The sequence below is a fragment of the Dermacentor silvarum genome, chromosome 8, assembly GCF_013339745.2.
Source record: "Dermacentor silvarum isolate Dsil-2018 chromosome 8, BIME_Dsil_1.4, whole genome shotgun sequence".
In the NCBI taxonomy this organism is placed as follows: Eukaryota; Metazoa; Arthropoda; class Arachnida; order Ixodida; family Ixodidae; genus Dermacentor; species Dermacentor silvarum.
This window is the reverse complement of record NC_051161.1, coordinates 50,760,746-50,778,467: the sequence shown is the minus strand read 5'-3', so window position 1 is coordinate 50,778,467 and position 17,722 is coordinate 50,760,746. Positions and strand designations below refer to the sequence as shown.

The window sequence follows — 17,722 nt, the reverse complement described above, 5'->3', positions numbered from 1 at the left end:
TTCTAATTCCTTCTCCCCATTCTTGTAAATCTCCATGGTCTTCGCTGTTTCCATTCTTTGCATCCAGTTCACCGGCTCCGTTTCGATTAGTTTATTTTTGATGACTCCTGGTTGTCTATTTACAGTTTCAAATACCCTGTACTTGGTTGCCCACTTTCTAGACCTCTTCCTCCATTCTGTGTCCACGCTTTTCAGGTACAGATACTTGTGCAATTTAACCACCCATTTATTGTCGTTCATGTTCCTGGCTCTTTCTTCAAAACTAATTTTGCTCTGTGCTTCTCTGACTTCAAAAGAGGCTCAACCCATGCCACCCTGCGCGGCCTCACGTGTGGTTTTACCGTGGGCTCCCAAAGCCAACCGTCCTACTGATCTTTCGTTAACTTCCAACCCCGGCAAGATATCCGATTTTAAGCATAGAATGGCACTTGCGAACGTTAGCGCTGGCACCATTACTCATTTCCAGATTCCATGCACCACCTCATGCTTATTGTGGCCCCACAGTGCTCCGTGTTTCATTATTGCTGCATTCCGCTTCCCCTTTACTTTCAGGTTATCTTGGTGGGTGCTTGAGTAAGTCTTTCCTTCGTTTATGTATACGTCGAGGTACTTATATTGCTTGACTATGGGTGTGACTTGCTGTTGAATTGACACCCCGTAATTACTCGTCTCTTCATTAAAGATCACAATTCCCGATTTCTCCATGCTAAACTTAAGGCCTAGATTTGTCGGTGCGTTGCCACAGAAATTCGCAAGTGTCTGTAAATCTATTGTACTGTTCACTAGTAGCACTATGTCGTCCGCATACATCAGTCCAGGGAACTTCTGTAGCACCATTTGTCCATTACGCATGTAGGATAAATCAAACCCTAATTCGCTGTTTTCGAGTCGTATTTCTATGCCCTTAACATAAAGCGTGAACAACAATGGAGACAAAGGCGCCACCTGCGCAACAGCGCTGGTGACGCCATCTTGTAACTATGACGTCAACTAAAGCATGCAAAAACGCAATTGCAGCGACCATGTTCTGCTTATCTGCTGGCGCAAAGATTTCGGCAGAAACAATCGTTAGCGTACATTGGATTTTTCGTTCTTCTTCCTCTTCTGCGAGAACAATAACACAACACGAAAACTTTTCTGGCTGAAGAAAGCTTCGCAAGATGGCGCTTCCACGAACCTGCCACTACATGATTAAATCAAGTTTACATTAAATTGCTGCTACCTGATTAAATCAATATTAAATCACTATACCTGATTAAATAGCATAACTGATCAAATCAAGCAGGCTAGGTGACTATTTGTCACCGGCCCGTTTCAAAGGAGATGCCGAAATATCAACATCATAACCTGCTGATGTCCATCGACGTTTCGGGTATTCCGTATACTGTAATCAGTTTACGAGAAGGCTAAAACTCTCTAAATGTGGAAGTAGCAGTTCGCAACTACTGCAAAAGCAGTCGTTATCGTATACATTTGTACTAATGAAATACGGACGGTCAGAATGTTGCATACGCTCACGAGGATCGCTTTGAACTATCCCAGTCGCAGTTAATAACCAGCAACGGCTACCCCGTAGAGGAATATACCGTCACCACCAGAGACTCTTACGTCATCATGATACAACGAATACCCAGAGGACGCGGAGAGCCACCGGGACAGCGAAGAAAGCCGGTCGCCTTCCTCATGACTGGGCTTCTAAGCAGCAGTGCGGATTACGTGGTTAACTTGCCGGATCAAAGCCTTGGTAAGGTGGCCGCAGATGCAACATTGCATGCCCGTATCTCTTAAAGCGACACTAACGAAAACTATATATATACAATTGTACTCGAACATTACGCTTACAGACCGCCAAATAACCTTTAGCACACGCGGAGACTGACTGTGATTCAATGACGCCCCGAAAGAAACTTGGCGGCGTGACATCGAAGCTTTCGCAACAGCTTTCCGCGAAGAAGCACAATGATGCAATGTATGGCGAAGGCTACTTAGTTTAACTGCAAAGTTTCACAAAATTTCATTCATAACTCAGCAACAGTAGATATGTCAATGACAACTTTTCAAGAGATATATCTAGCACCAGAAAAAGACAATATACCACAAAATCTGTGGGCGTTGTCCTTTTGTTGCGCTGATTTACCTTATCAGCTATGCAAAAACAACTACCCCAACAAATATTTCTTGAATTGAATTGAATTATGGGGTCCTACGTGCCAAAACCACGATTTGAATATGAAGCACGCTGTAGTGGGTGACTCCGGGTTAATTTTGACCACCAGGAATTTTCTCTGCGAAATATATGTCATGTCACGCGATAGGAGGCTATGTTCGATCATTGCGAATTTGGCCGAAAATCAGTGCCACTCATTAAATTTAGTCTTACGCTAATGTTCTTGCTCTTATAAACTTTTTGTTTAATTCTCCGAACAAGTACAGATAGATATTCCGAAAGCGTAATCTCCTATAGCCGTGCTTCACCGAGTAGATTCATTCAGTCTTTGAAAGTCGAGCCATAGTACTCAGCTAGCTGCTATACCGTTTTATGATTGTTGTTTGTCTCAAGCTTGCGCAGCTTGCATCGACACTCGTGGATTACTGTGTTGCCTTTCACAACACTGTCGTGCCAAGCAGAAGGAAACTTTTGATTCAGTACTTACTGGTACTAAGAATTGCGCGAGGTAAGTTGGTGACTAATGTCAGAGATGACAGAAATACGTACGATGACAAGTGTCGTGCCTTAGGATCTTCCCTGTCTGTCTCACTGGCCAGCTTTCGCCACTGCAGCGCAGCATGCCGGCTAGACTAATCGAGGGTGGTATAATTATCCCTGGTTTACCGTTGCCGCCATTCTACTCCATGCAACGATATTGAACAAAACAAGATTAAAGCGAATCAGGGATGCCAATGTTCATGTGCAGTAGATATTCCAATTGAACTAGCTGGTCAGGCTTGCTAACAATGGTTACTAAGGCGCAAAAAAGACGTACCTGAATCAAAGGGAAAGAAAGAACGGACTCCTTTTTGGCATTTTAAAAACCATGATTCGCTAGAATGTCCACGTGTTTTCTGGGATAAGTGCGACCGGGGTCTCGATGTGCCTTCAGGTTTCATCCTAGCAGACAACGGCTTTGATGTGTGGTTGGGAAACGTCAGAGGTACCACTTACTCAAGACACCGCCGCCTCCAGAAGTGGCAGAAGAAGTACTGGGATTTCAGGTAAGCTAACCCTCGGCTTGTTAGTCTAGACCTCTGAGATCTGAGATTTGACGCAACGCGCCGCGCCGGTGATTTCGGAGGCAATGTCGTAGTTGGGGCGTGCGCATCGCGGGTTACGGGATCAGTTTCCCCGTAGACAGGTCGTCTCCCACTCGGATTCGAGTACGGGCCACGGTGAGGTTCTTTCATTGTGCGGCTGATTTCGTGGCGCACAGGCGCGTTCTAAACACACCAAGCAAGTAGGCTTAAAAGAGTTATGTGCTGTAAAGCTGTCTTTTAAGCGAAAAAATTCGCTGAGCGTAGAGGTGTAATATTGGTCAAGGTGTTCATACCAGTAATATAATGTTGAAGACACACTCCAGTGCGCAAGCAAATGCTGCCCTCTTTCTCCCAACGCACCTACTCTGCTTTAAGGAGCTACGAATATGCACGTGTACACGCTTTGTAAGTAGATTGAAGGGACCTTATAAAGGCATGTCTTCGGATTCTTGGACGCCCTCCAAAACAGCACTCACCTCCATGCACTCAAACGCGACTGCGACGAACTGAAGCAAATTACATCCCACACGTCGTATAAACCTAGACGCTGACGGAAAAAAAAAGAAGAAAGAGCTTTGTCAATGTGAAATATTGCTCCTTGGTATTTGCTTAAGTTGCAAATATATCAAGCTTTAAGCACATGCTGCTACCGGAAAAACGCCTTCGTCTTGATTTACCTTGTCTTGATCCCCTCACAGCTTTGACGAAATGATCAGCTACGATCTACCAGCGCAGATAGACATGATCCTGGAAAGGACCCAAAGGAGTTCCTTGATGTACGTAGGGTGGTCTCAAGGAAGCCTTATAATGTTTGGTTTACTTTCGTCTCAACCTCACTACAATGAGAAGGTAAATATTGAAAGTACCAACACCGTGACTGATTTCTAACTTTTCGTTACTTTGTGCCACCATGCATACCAGTAAGTTTGCTTGAAAAAAGTGTTCTAAACTGGTGTGATCGTGAAATGTCTTCATCAATTAACGTACGTCGTTGGTGCTCAACGCTGTCGGCGCCGGCTTTCTTTTTGTGACGTAATATACGGGGCGTACATCACTAGCACGAGAAATTGAAGTACATATCTAACTAACACAAAACCACTAATTAACTTAATTACTTTACGACACATATATAAATTTACGAATTGTAGCCGGTGAGCTTTTAAGACGTATCCACTTGAAATGAATTTCCAGAAGGCCTTTTCGAGATATTATTTCCCAAAATGTCAGACAAAATACGTGGGCGTTCCAGTTACTTTTGCGCTTCAATGCATAAATGAGAGTTTTGTTTAAAAATCTAAGTGGAACAACAATGTATTCTTTACGGCAAGTTTATATCTCCGAACGGGTGTTGTTCTGGAAATTCATTCCAAGTGGATACGCCTTGCAATCTCATCGGCTAGAATTCGCAAATTGCAATATGTGCTGTAAATTAGTTCATTAAGAAGATAATTAGTGAACTTTCTCAGTCAGTTGAATACGTGTTTCGATTTTTCTTGCGAGGAATATCCGCCTCGCTGAATAATCCAGCTCAAGGGCTAGAATTATGCTATCTATTACAGGCAATCTTTAAAAATTCCGTAAAACTTACAAATCATCACACCGTGTAACCTACAACCGTCGCTGCCCAGAGTTCCCTTGCGTGGCTAACGCAGATATAAGTAGAGCATGCTTGAATGCTATAAATATTAACGCCCTTGGCTTACGACCAGATTATACGATTGGGCTTTTGCCTTTCTTTTAGGTTCGACTTTTCAACGCCATCGCACCGGTGGCCTATCTGGGTCACATGACATCGGACGTGAGCGAGATGGTGCCGTTCGCCGACTTCTTGAACGTGAGTGCACTGACTCTACACGCATTATTTCTTTAGCGACAGGTTTTAAGTAGCCTACTTTTCGACTTCACCTCGTCAACTCCGCGTGGTGCAGGAAAAGCTGTGTGTCCAGTCATTCGTCGCCGCTGGCTCTCTTTACATACTGGCAGACCGGAGCTCTAGTTAGCATACGACAAATATTTCGATTTTAGCAGAACTCTGAACGTGTTATTTTTGGACACAGTAAACATTTTCCAGAAATCGGTATCACCAGCAATGTTAAACTGACAGAAACAAAAATTTAATACCAAGCTGTTTCCTTCACAGAAATGATCTAATTGAGCGAAAAATGTCGCGAAATTCATCACGTCATAGCGACGTCATCGGCGTCGCAACTTACGCGCGAAATTCGAAACGAAATAAAAGCGTGTTAGCTTTCTCCCTTTATAGGCAAATTTACAGAAGATCGGCGAATTCCGCCCATACGCGTATGTGTGAATCGGAGATCAGCGAAACTTTGATGTTTATTGATATGTATATTCAGTGCACTTCTCTGTCTTCTTCACTTTTATGTAGCTCAACGCTAATTGCTCAATGCGCACCTCTTTCACCACATTGGGCTGTTTCTGTTGCCGACTTCACTTATTCTCGCCTCTTAATTGTTCTGCTTGTATGTTTGAACACCTACCCTGTGACACACTCACATATATCTCGCTCCGTTCTTTCCTGCTCCCTCCTACTAAGTTTTTCTTTCCACGTAACGCTAATATGTAACCCCAGCGGCACAAGTTGTTGTTCTATCGGCAAGACAGCAACCGGCAGACAACAGGCATGACATAAAGACAAAGACAGCTTCGCTTTAATAAGTGCAGTGAAAGTTCTGCAAGAACACTGTACCAGACTAAGCTAGTCTATAACGTCTCGGTAAAGTATTTCTCTATTTGTTTTATATATCTGTACAGCTATATAAGTACAAAATTATATTCCAGGGACAGTCCGCCTGACAGTGTACTTATTACAGTCGTTAGACAAACTGCACAGGGTGATGTCGCGAACACGCGGCGCCGCTGCCGTAAGAATTCCATGCGGGAGAAATTCAGTGGCGATTTAGCGGTAGATGCCTCAGATGTCTCAGATCTGTGGTTTAAACCGTGTTCACCACATTGCGGTTGTTCAGGAGCTCACACGACACGCGTTCCTGCCTCTTCGACGAGCGAAGTGCAACTGGCGGTGGTGCGATGCAGATCAACCTCAGTTGCACAATGTGTATGTATATATATATATATATATATATATATATATATATATATATATACCACGTGACCGGCTTCCCACATTTCCCACAGATACACTTTTTCCCACTTCGACGCTTCTAATGCCAACGTATTAAACAATTTCGACACCTCTAATGGGGCGAATTTTCACGGTATGCAAGATTAACAGAAGTATACGAGAAGAGTCTGTTGCTGGGCCTGTTGGTACATGCTTGTAGAAACGATGGAACCCAGCATTTAAGACGCAAACACCAGAAGAGAAATAGACGGACACACGCTGGGACTATAGCAACAAGTTTAATGAAAACAACCACACAGAAGTTCGCAGGGAAGCCAGAGCGCGCATGCGTCGTACATACCACGTGACAATCAAGGAAAAAAACACTAAATGACACCTAGTAACCACATTTTTCTAAATAAGCTATTTCCTTCTTTGACATCGATAACGAGGGCACACTAACACATTGATTGTGACCATGTTTTCGTATATATATGGTATACGCTTCAATCAGTTCTCGTTCGTATCGTGTGGTTCCCCTGCCTATAATTTGTCTGTCTTCGAAAACAGGCGAACAGCCGCACACTCGGCAATGAGAAGGTAGGTTTGCTCTTCCTCCTGACGTGACAGACGTTTCGTGTTTTTTAAGCGGACATTAATACAACGCCCCGTCTGGCCTATGTACGTACAGTCGCAATCTTATTGAGGGTGAACACGCGAACGGGTGGCCTTCTGAGTTCACAGCGCGGTTCAGCGGCGGCAACGAGAAGCATTGCTATGCGCAGTGTGTCCGGTGTGCGCAAATTCTCCCGCCGCGCGCATTGCGTCACGCAAGCAAGTGCGTGTCGTCTGCTGTGCGCGTACCGCAATAAGGTAGCCGTACGGTTGGGGATTGGTGACTATGTTGAACTTCTCATTACGCTCCCCACGATGCATCAATAAACTTGAAAATATATGTAATGTTTTGCGGGCGTTCTCAAGATCATTGTTGATCTGTAGCCAGGCCACGCATGCTCATGACACTTGTGGACTTGTGGGCGTATTTAAAAAGCAGCTTCCGTTTTTGAGGAGCGTATATATATAATCTTGCACAGTACCGCATCTGTCAGAGCAGCAACTGAATTTCAGCATGGCCCGCATTCCCGTAGAAGAGAGGTGGAAAATCGTACAATATTCGCTCAAGGGATATTCACAGCGCTCCATCGGTGCTCTCGTGCACAGGCCGCTAAAGACCGTCAACAGGATTATTCAGGCATTCAGCAAGGAAGGCCGACTCTGTGATGCCCCACACAGGCGTCGACCAAAGGCAACGACGGAGGATGAAGACGCGCTTATGGTAGCTGCTGTCGTCGAGAACCCGTTCCAGTCCGCGAGGCAAGTGCGGGAGCAGCTAGATGTGGACGCTTCCCTTGCTACGGTCCGGCGACGCCTCCGAAGTGCTGGCCTGCGAAATTCTGTAGCTGCACGAAAGCCAGTCGTCACTGCTTCGAATAAGTCACGTCTCCAGTTTGCCGAAGCGCACGCCTCATGTATGGCAGATGACTGGGGGCGAGTGATCTTCTCAGATGAGTCGACTTTTACAACTCGCCAAGACCAACGGATGCGAGTTTGGCGAACCAGAGGCACACGGTAAGAAACTTTTATTAATGCACGTTTGATTTTGCGAAGGATGGTCAAAAATACGATTTCCATGCAGTTACGAGCCAGCCAATGTGCAGGGAGTCGCCGCGAGTAGCCGAAACTGCGTGAACCTGTGGGGCGCGGTGTCAAGGCATGGTCTCGGGCCTACGCATCGCATAGAAGGTGCCCTTACATCGCAGCGATACTGCACAGAAATTTTGGACAATGTGTTGCTGCCCTACGCCCACAGCGTCTTTGCCGATGCCGACTTTGTTTCAACATGACCTGGCGCCGGTTCACACGGCAAAAGTTGTCAAGGAACATATAGAAAATCGCAGAATCAGCATGCTTTCCTGGCCGGCCAAAGGCGCTGACATGAACACCTGCGAAAATATATGGGGGTACATCAAAGCAGCCATGGTGCGAAAACCTGTCCGCCCGACGACTGGGGACGAGCTGTGGGCAGCCATTCGACAAGACTGAGAGGACCTTCGATCACATCATGACTTTGTGCCAGCGCTGTACGCGTCACTGCCCTCTAGGATGGCAGCAGTAGTTTCCGCAAAGGGTTGTATGACAAAATACTAACATCATCAAAGAAAATTATTCCTGCTTACTAATAGTACTTCTAAACGGATCAAACTTTTGTTGAACTTGCACCAAATAAAAGTTCGGATGTTTGTGTTCCCTTGCCTGTTCGTTGTACAATACGAACACAGCACAAGGAAAACTAAACAAAGTGAACAATTGAAGTAATTACAATAACGCTAAGCATAAGAAGCACAATGTTCTGAATTAAAAGCATAAAAATCGTGGTTTCTGTCATAATTTGGTTTCTATTGAGGGGAAAAAAACTGCTAGCAGACAACACACGTGCGCTACGATGACGTAATGCGCACGAAAGGGGCCTACCCTCCCCGAGCATGCGCGCAGATATTGTGGCTGCCGTCTGACGGCGCTGGTGATATAGAAAGCCACGCGCTCCCGTGTTCACCCTCAAAAATAAGATTGCGACTGTACACACGACCACACTTCAACGGTATGCGATAAACAACATTTTTTTATGCAAGTTGGTACTGCTGGCACTTCTAGGTTTACGATTTTCAATCCTAGCACATAGACTTGACATCTTGCATGGCGCCGAAAACACTACACAAGCGCCGTGCCTTGTGGCAATTTTTTTCACATTGTGGGAAACCTTCCAATCACTTACGGTCCTCACTGGCATTGTTATGTGCTCTGCCTTCTGTTTCTTTTTTCAACTTTTTCAGTTTTGTCTCGGCTACTGCCTTGAGAATAGCGTCAGGAAAGGCGGCCACCTGTAGACGCTTAATCTGCTGACGAAAACTTTGCTCCATTGAATAATGGCAGCTTTCTCCTCTCAAGATCGTGCCAAAGCTCGTTATGACGCTCGACATATGTTCGTCACATATGCTCCTGGGGACTTTGTTTGGCTTTGGACACCTGTGCGGAAAAGAGGGCTGTGCACGAAGTTTCTGTCACGATACACTGGCCCATACGTCATAATAAAACGACTGAGTGACGTAACCTACGTCATCGCAAGAGTGACTTCGCCCAACCGGCGGTCACGTAACACGCAAGTCGTGCACGTCGCCCGACTCAAACTGTACCACCATCGGCCGCTATCTAACTCGCTCGGAGAACTTCGTCTGCCCCCGGCGAAATTGTCACGCTGCTATGTAACTCGCTCGGAGAGCTTCGTCTGCCCCCGGATAAATTGTCACGCTGCACGGCGCAGCCGAAGGAAGAGGAAGTAGAAGTGTGCGCGAGGAGCTGGCCGCTGCCTGTTGGGCTTGGATGACCGTCCTGTCTCTTGCGCTACGCTAACCACCCATCATTCTTGTAAATAAATCAGTCCCATCCGTTACAATATTGAGAAAATCACTTCGTTATACTTTCAAGATATTTTCAGAATACAAGACACTGCACAAATGAAACAAAGTGCATCAGTGAAGCGCTTTACTGTAATTGTCAAAGCAAAGCAATCATCATCATCAGCTATATTTATGTCCACTGCAGGATGCAAGGCCTCTCCCTGTGATCTCCAATTACCCCTCTCTTGCGCTAGCTGGTTCCAACTTGCGCCTGCAAATTTCCTAACTTCATCACCCCACCTAGTTTCCTGTCGTCCTCGACTGCGCTTCCCTTCTCTTGGTATCCATTCTGTAACTGTAATGGTCCACCGGTTATCCATCCTACGCATTACATGGACTGCCCAGCTCCATTTTTTTCCACTTAATGTCAACTAGAATATCGGCTATCCCCGTTTGTTCTCTGATCCACACGCTCTCTTCCTGTCTCTTAACGTTAGGCCTAACATTTTTCGTTCCATCGCTCTTTGTGCGATCCTTAACTAGTTTTTTCTTTAGCTTGTTAAAGCAAAGCAATACCACTTCACAAAAGTTTTTGTGAAATACCAAAATACGCTAGAAGGTATTCGAAATACAGTATTATATTGGAGTAAAGCATTGAAGATATCCCTTTCAGCCGCCTATTAGTTGTGTTGATTGAAAACTTACTTTCACCGCATTTCTTACATCTTCAGTATCCTAAAAAGCTTACAGCTGCAGATTAAGAGTTTTCAGTTCTTCAGTGAGTTTTGCCAAGTTAACAGAATGCGGACTCCATGCGAAAACTCACTGCAGGAACATCAGATATGCGAACATCAACTATTTCATGCCTACCAGGCTTGAAAAGCACCTATCCAGCCACTCGAAAATTATGACTGGCGCAACACATTGTGAAAAACAATGAAATAAGTGAACCCGCTACATACAATGATATACTCACACCAATCAAAAAATACCCAACCATCTACCTTCACACTCGTTTTACTAAAAGAAGTTGCCTGTGTGTGATTCAAATTTGTAGCACTATTTCAATTAGAAACCTTTCAAGATGTATACGGGACACGTTTTAAATATTCTTACGTTAATCTATGCGTTTGCTCTTGATGCACTATCTTGGTGTACACAACTGTGTACATAGTGGCTGAAAGGGATATGTTCAAGCCTGGTATGGTGGCAGCTTGTCGCTTACGCGCGGTATCAAAAAGCTATTCCGGTCGGGCAAAGGGCTCTGGCTAAATTGTGTTCCTCCGTTTCCCCATTTCAGGGTCTTCTCCAGGTGACGCTAAACGGGGCTTTCTTGGCAATAAACGGCCCTGTTTTCCAACAAATAAAGAAAGACGAATGCGGAAGCAAGAAACAAAGTCCGAGTTGTAAAGCAGCCTTTCAGCTCTTTAATGGAGGATTCCCTATTGAAATGAACAAGGTGGGTGATTTATGAGAGAAATGAAACTTCTTGCATGATCACTCAAAGTAAACTTGCACATGAAAAGAAGAAAAAAAGAAGCAACAAAACGAAGTAAGTTTTCCAGATGTATAAATGATTTCTGAAAGCCCATGAGGATACGCGTTGGACAGTGAGGAGAGATGAGTACGCGCTGAAAATTATTATCGTTCGAAGGAAAACGTCTAAACTTCGTCTGGACACCACGCGCTAAAGACTGTTGCGAACGCGACATGAAATTAAAAAGGAAGATTGACAGCGGCGAGGATTCGGCAACAAGGTATACGCCACTTCGTGATGACGCGGACACGATTGATGATTTCTTCCCAATATGTCACCGCTTCACATCTTTACGGGAGAATATTGTAAAAGCGCCGTTTCGGCGTATTAGAAAGAATCTTTCCATTCCTAGCACATAAACTTTCTATCTGAGAGCCTCCTCTATTGGGCACTGTCGTATGTTACAAGTCAATGCGATCATGTTGCTACATTCTAAACACAAATTTATTTTACTTTTCCTTTGATACCCCCCCCCCCCCCCCCCGTTCTTGTTTTCTAGACAAGACTAAACAAGGTGTTTTAGAAATAGGGGACCCTAGGAATGTAACACCATTGATAAGACGTAAAAGAGAACGCAATGGAGAGTCTACAAAGGAACGCATAACATGTACAACTGTGTTCGAGATTTTTTATTATGCAAAGCCACTCGGAGACGCTATTCCTAAAACTCCCTAATGCATTTTCTCATTCCATCTGGTTCGTAGTGAATTCGCCATAGTGGCTGGCAATTTGTCACCCTATTTGGAGAGAAATCAAAGCCAAAGCAACAATACGCTGTATCTTACCGTCGCAACCATCATAAGAACGGACTGTGCAGTTTTCCCAGTCCTACAACTTTCTCTCGATTGAATTTCTATACGCAGACGAGGTTTCCACTTTACATGGCTAACAATCCTGCGGGATCTTCGGTACGCAACATGTACCACTTCGCACAGGTAGGTCAGTTTATTTTTTTTTTATTGCGATAGCAATTATAAGACACTCCAGGCGAATTTTGCCGTCGCCGTGATGTTCCGTATAAGTCCAACGGCAATAAAATAGTCGCCGCGCGCCGTTTGCTGTATGTGCGAGAGAAAGCGTGCGAGGGTGGGCCGGCGATCGCGGCTCAATCTCGCGCACGTAAGGGAAGTAAGCAGGAAGGAAGTGCACCGTCTTCCCCCGCGCGGCGCGCGACGCTCCGGGGGGGGGGGGTTCTACTGCGTGCGGCCGCGAAAACAGCGCAACAAGGCTCCGGGGGGAGGATAGGGAGGGGAGGGGGCGTTCTACTACGGGAGGCCCCGGGGGCCGCGCGCGCACGCGCGAGCCGCTGTATCTTGAAAGCCATCTGCGTCGGGGAGTCGGGGACAAAGTCCGCCGTGCGCTGTGTTTTCGCGGCTTAGTTCACGTTGAGAGACCATTTTTTCCCGGTTTTGCTATTTGCGAAAAATAACTAATCAACTAATTTTAAAAATGTCCGACGATCACGATACTCCCTAATGCGGAATGTGAGCGCAGCTGTATACGTGTTTTCATTTCGCGATATATTGAGGCAAAGAATTTGAGGCCGAAATCACCGCACCGACTGGCTAGTGCCGTCAGCGCCGCCAGCGCCTTCGCAGAGGGAGGGGCAGTATGGGAACGCTGGCATGGTGAGCGGCTTCGGAGCCAGGGGTGGAAGAATACGACGAAGGCACAAGCAGTGGAACGAGCGCGAGGGGCAGTATATGAGAACGCGGGCATGATGAGCGGCATCGGAGCCAGCTGTGGAGTAAGACGACGACCAACGAGCTCAGTGCACGAGCGCGTTCGCGCGGTTACACCGACGCTCAACCCAGGAACGGGCGCCTAAGAGCTGCGCTCTAAAAACAACACAAAGCTATGCCAGTACTCCTTTAATACACGGGTTCAGCAACCTGGACACGTGGCTTAGCTACGCACGTCAATACGTGGGCGAGCTAAACCCACATGTGCGCGGTTCTGTGGTGTCGCAAAGCACCAAGCCTGAAAACCACAGACGCCCATGCGGAGTGCAAAAGGGGTTGTCAACACTTGTTCTTGAAGGGTACCTGCGACAGCTTTTAGAAAGAAGCTGTTAATGGCATTTTTTTTCGTGGCTTTTACGTGCCAAAACCACGGTGTAATTATGAGGCACACCGTAGAGACAGACTCCGGATTAATTTTGACCACCTGGAGTTCTTAAACGTGCACCCAGTGCACGGTACACGGGCGTTCTTTTGCATATGGGCCCCCATCAAACTGCGGCGCCCGCGGCCGGGGATTTGATACCGCGACCTTGTGCTTAGCAGCGTAACGCCAAAGCCACTACGCAACCACGGCGAGTAATTTTACAGCGAAGTTGTCTGTGGCTAGGATCCCGGGATTCATTCGTGGCGTAACGTCGACAGAAAACAACGGTGGGCCGATCCCGGCGGCCGTGCAGGGCAGAGCAATGGCTCATACCCCCGTAAGGCAGAGGCTGCAAGCACTCAGTGAAGCGAACAGTGCATACATTCTTTGGAATCACACACATAACATACACAGCTTAAGTTTCAATAAAGTACAAGCTCAAAACAAGCACCCGAGCCACATAATTGCCGATAAGGCGCTCCTGATAACAATGCGAAGCATGTAGCACTCACCGCATATACGTTTCCCGGTGAAGAGCAAACTGCCGCGGCGATGGGAGCTTGCGACGTGGGGAGTGACGTCCCTAGTCTTTCGTATATAAAATAACCAGTCTATAGCAGCTGATTTGAATGTTGCAGCGCCGTTATGGGCGACGGCGTGCTGTAAAAATTACCATTACTCCCATTACTCTAAAATAGCATTACTAGCATTATTCTAAAGCCATAAAGCATTGCATAGCCCCCTCAGCCGTTGTAGTGGTGGTTTTCAACAGCTTCACTGGATACCCACTTTCGTAGCGCCGGGATGGCGAGAGAACCTTTTTTTTTTTCTTTTCTAGCGCAGCTTGTATCGCCTCACAAGTGTTGGCGGTGGTGCTGGTGTCACGCTAAAAAACCCGGCTTCTCCCAAAGTCGAGCAGGTGCGGGGAAAGCGAGCCACCGCCGGATCACGTGACGCGCGCGACCAATCAGGGTCGTTTGATGCGTCACGGGGAGGGAAAGGGAAGGAAAGGGGGTTGGCGGGCACTTCGCCGGCTTCCCTCGCCTCAGATCAGTCTCGGCGTCCGGATAGGAAGGCCCCGCGTGGTGCGTTCCGCCGAGTAGCAGGATACGTTTGAGCAACGGCGCCGCGAACTCGCTCGGGAAAGGGGTCGTTGTCGACGTGGCGATTCTAGCGTGAGAGATTCCGAAGCCCAGGCGAAACGTCAGCGAAGAGCCGCGGACCCCGAGTTGCGTAACCCGTCCCTGAGGCCGAGTTAACACCCCCCCCCCCCCTTTTTGTTTAACACCTTTTCTTTCCATGCGCCTTTGAGTACTGCAACTAAGATGCAAGACGCGCAATCGTCTGCACACTCGCAAAACGCGCATTTTTGACAATTTCCCGTGAAGAAATTGAAATTAGTGCTGTTTAGATGGTATTGGCAAACTGTCACCCCCCCCCCCCCCCCCCCTGGCAGAGATCCTGGGTCCGCTACTGCTCGAAGCGTTCCGGTACAGTGTACTAGAATTCCGGCGTTGCTGTCATTCACGTACGATTTCAACTGATGGCTGTGGCGATGCGGACTCCGCTTCGTTTCGGTTGGACTCTAGCGCCGTGCTTGCTCTTTTGCGTCGCACATTTGCGGCGCTCCTCGCTCACCGAGCTCCGAAAGTGGTCCGAATTAACCGATGTGCGGCCAAATAAGTCCGAATTAACAAGAGTTTCATTGCACTGAATAATGCATACGCCGGCCGGGACTTGAGGACGAGTCCGAATTAACCTATTTTCCGAATTAACGAGGTTTTACTGTAGCTCCAAACTAAATTTGCTGAACACTGCTTAAATTGACAGCGTCGCTCTTCACGCATCTGCACTTCACGACGCGCATCGCGACGGGTGCACAGAAACTGAAGCCGCGTTCAGTGCAAAATGCACCGCTGATAAGCAGCCGGGCAAAAGGTTTCTCCGTGGCCTAGACAACCTACGCGCGCATTTTTTTTTTTTTTTTTTTTTTTTTTCCGTTTGCTCTGCTCCCCGTAGGTTCATGCTCCGAGTAAGTGGTTCGTATGGAAAGGGAAAGGTTGGCGCTATCTTCTGCAGCCCATGCGGGAGCACGGTTCAGCGCTCCAGCTCCTCGGCATCGCCCTCGTTGATCTCATCGCTGGGCGCACCTTCTTCAGAAGCGTGCTCGCTGCCGCCCTTGTCGGCAAGATTTTCCCGCGGAAGCCGCATTATAACCAGTATTTCGTCTCACGCGGCTGCACTGTAAGCGGTATGCGTATACATGGAGTTCTATGGGACGGTAAACGGGAGTCGGAAAAGGCCGCGTTGTAGCCATTTCTGCACTACAAACGGTAACGTTATAAGTGGTCTGTACTATATTATATTCGTTCTATCATTTCTTTCAGATCATAAGAGACAATCGCCTTCAAATGTTTGATTGGGGGCGATTGATGAACAAGAGAATTTATGGGCAGGTATGTGTACATTTAATCCTGTCACGTACCGCATGGGAGAAAATGTTAACTTTGTTAAATATTACTGCCAACAAAATTAGTCACATTAACGATTATATATATATATATATATATATATATATATATATATATAATGCAAACCAGTCGCATCATCCAGCTTACAAATTGAAAAAAATTAATGCTGGGGTCTAGCATGCCAAAAACACGATTTGATTTGTGAGGCACGCCGTTGTGGGGGACTACAAATTAATTGTGACCCCTCGGCCGTACTTTAACATGCACCCAATAAGAGGTACACGGGAGATTTAGCATTTTGTCTTCATCAAAATGCGGCCGCCGCGACCGGTATAAACAAATAGCCTAAGCATGCAGACGCTGTTAAATTTTATGACGTCAGAGCCAGATGGTACCATACTTTCACGGCGGCGGCGCCACCAGTTTTTTGTGCTTGCGTCTTTTCTGGCCTTACCTTATACCTTCTCTCACAACCATATAGTGCCCGCTTTGCTATTACAGAAACGTAATTCAAGAAAAACTTGCTAAGCTTGTTAAACTTGTTAAGCATTAAAGGGTCCCTGACTTGTGCAACCGTAATCTTTACCGGGAAACGCTTGCGGAAAACGCTATGCACGAAGGCGAGCTTTGTTTTTCTTTCCTTCCCCCACGCGGCCGGCGCCGACGCTGCCGATATGAGCGCCAACTGGTGGTGCTGCAAAGATCCGAGCGGCGTACGGCGCTCAGCGATTGGTAAACAATTTTTACTCACGGTCAACGCCGGCAACCCGCGTAACGGGGCCCTTAAAGCTGTTGCTTTAATACAGCTTAATAGTCCTCTTCAGCGTTCCTTAAAACTTGCTGTCGGTCTAGTAGTAGTAGTAGTAGTAGTAGTATCTAGACTTTCTTTTTCTTGTCATAGATGCTTATTTTTGCGCCGCAACTCGCAGAAACAACCGCCGCAGTACGACCTCACCAGAGTCACCGCACCGGTGGCCCTCTATTGGAGCGCTGGAGACGTGCTGGCCCGTCCAATGGATGTGAGACACCTCGAGAGGCGCTTGCCCAACGTGGTACTTAGCTACAAGGTGCCAGTGCGCGGCTTCACTCACATAGACTTCGTGTGGAGCATCAATGCCAAGAACCACCTCTACAGGAAGATTCTGTACATGATGCTCGAGTACGCGCAGGAGCAGCAGCAGCCGCCACTACCGAGTGTCGATCGAAACACCGTGCGTGTGTGACACGTGCAGCTATACGCCCCGTTTCTGTGCCTTAATCCCATCTAGACGCCAGTTCCTGACTAAGGGTGCACAAAGCAATGGCCGCTTGCAAATCAGATTAGCAGGATATGCATGCAACTGGTTGTTCTCTCTCGTGCTTCTTTCCGTCACTTTATCCCACATAACGTGCATCTTGCATGATAAAAACTGTAATGTGCATCTTGACAATGACAACAATGCATCTTGCAACGTGCATGATGACAATGGTCGTCAGTGTAATGGAAAGGACCAACAGACAGAGCAAACTCAGTTGGTCACGCCTAAATTTATTGCTGTTTCTTTCCTTTCCATCTCTTGAGCAACGACAAGCGTGTCGGCATCTGGGGGCGTGCTTCATTGGTCGGTGGATAACAATGCAATTTGCATGTCACCGAAGGCGGCACGTATACGTGTCATTTATCAGTTGTGGAGCTCTCTTCAGTACTCAAAGGAGAACAGACCACCGAGGGGTTTGAGCGTATAGTGAGCCGCAGGACCACGTCCACACTCACCACGGTAAACTGATACGTCGCTGCACGCGTGTGCTCGACCTTCAGATAAAAACGAACAAAGAA

General features: G+C 46.9%; 1 protein-coding gene across 1 annotated transcript; it reads left to right on the top strand.

Annotated features, from left to right (window-relative positions):
- The first annotated feature begins 1,486 nt into the window (after positions 1-1,486).
- LOC119461207 (gastric triacylglycerol lipase) lies at positions 1,487-17,688 on the top strand. The gene is made up of 7 exons (XM_049672843.1): positions 1,487-1,744; positions 3,102-3,213; positions 3,951-4,101; positions 4,994-5,086; positions 11,093-11,251; positions 12,193-12,264; positions 16,836-17,688. The coding sequence occupies exons 1-7, from the start codon at positions 1,615-1,617 to the stop codon at positions 17,127-17,129; spliced, it is 1,011 nt and encodes a 336-aa protein (XP_049528800.1). The 5' UTR covers positions 1,487-1,614; the 3' UTR covers positions 17,130-17,688.
- Positions 17,689-17,722: the final 34 nt, after the last annotated feature.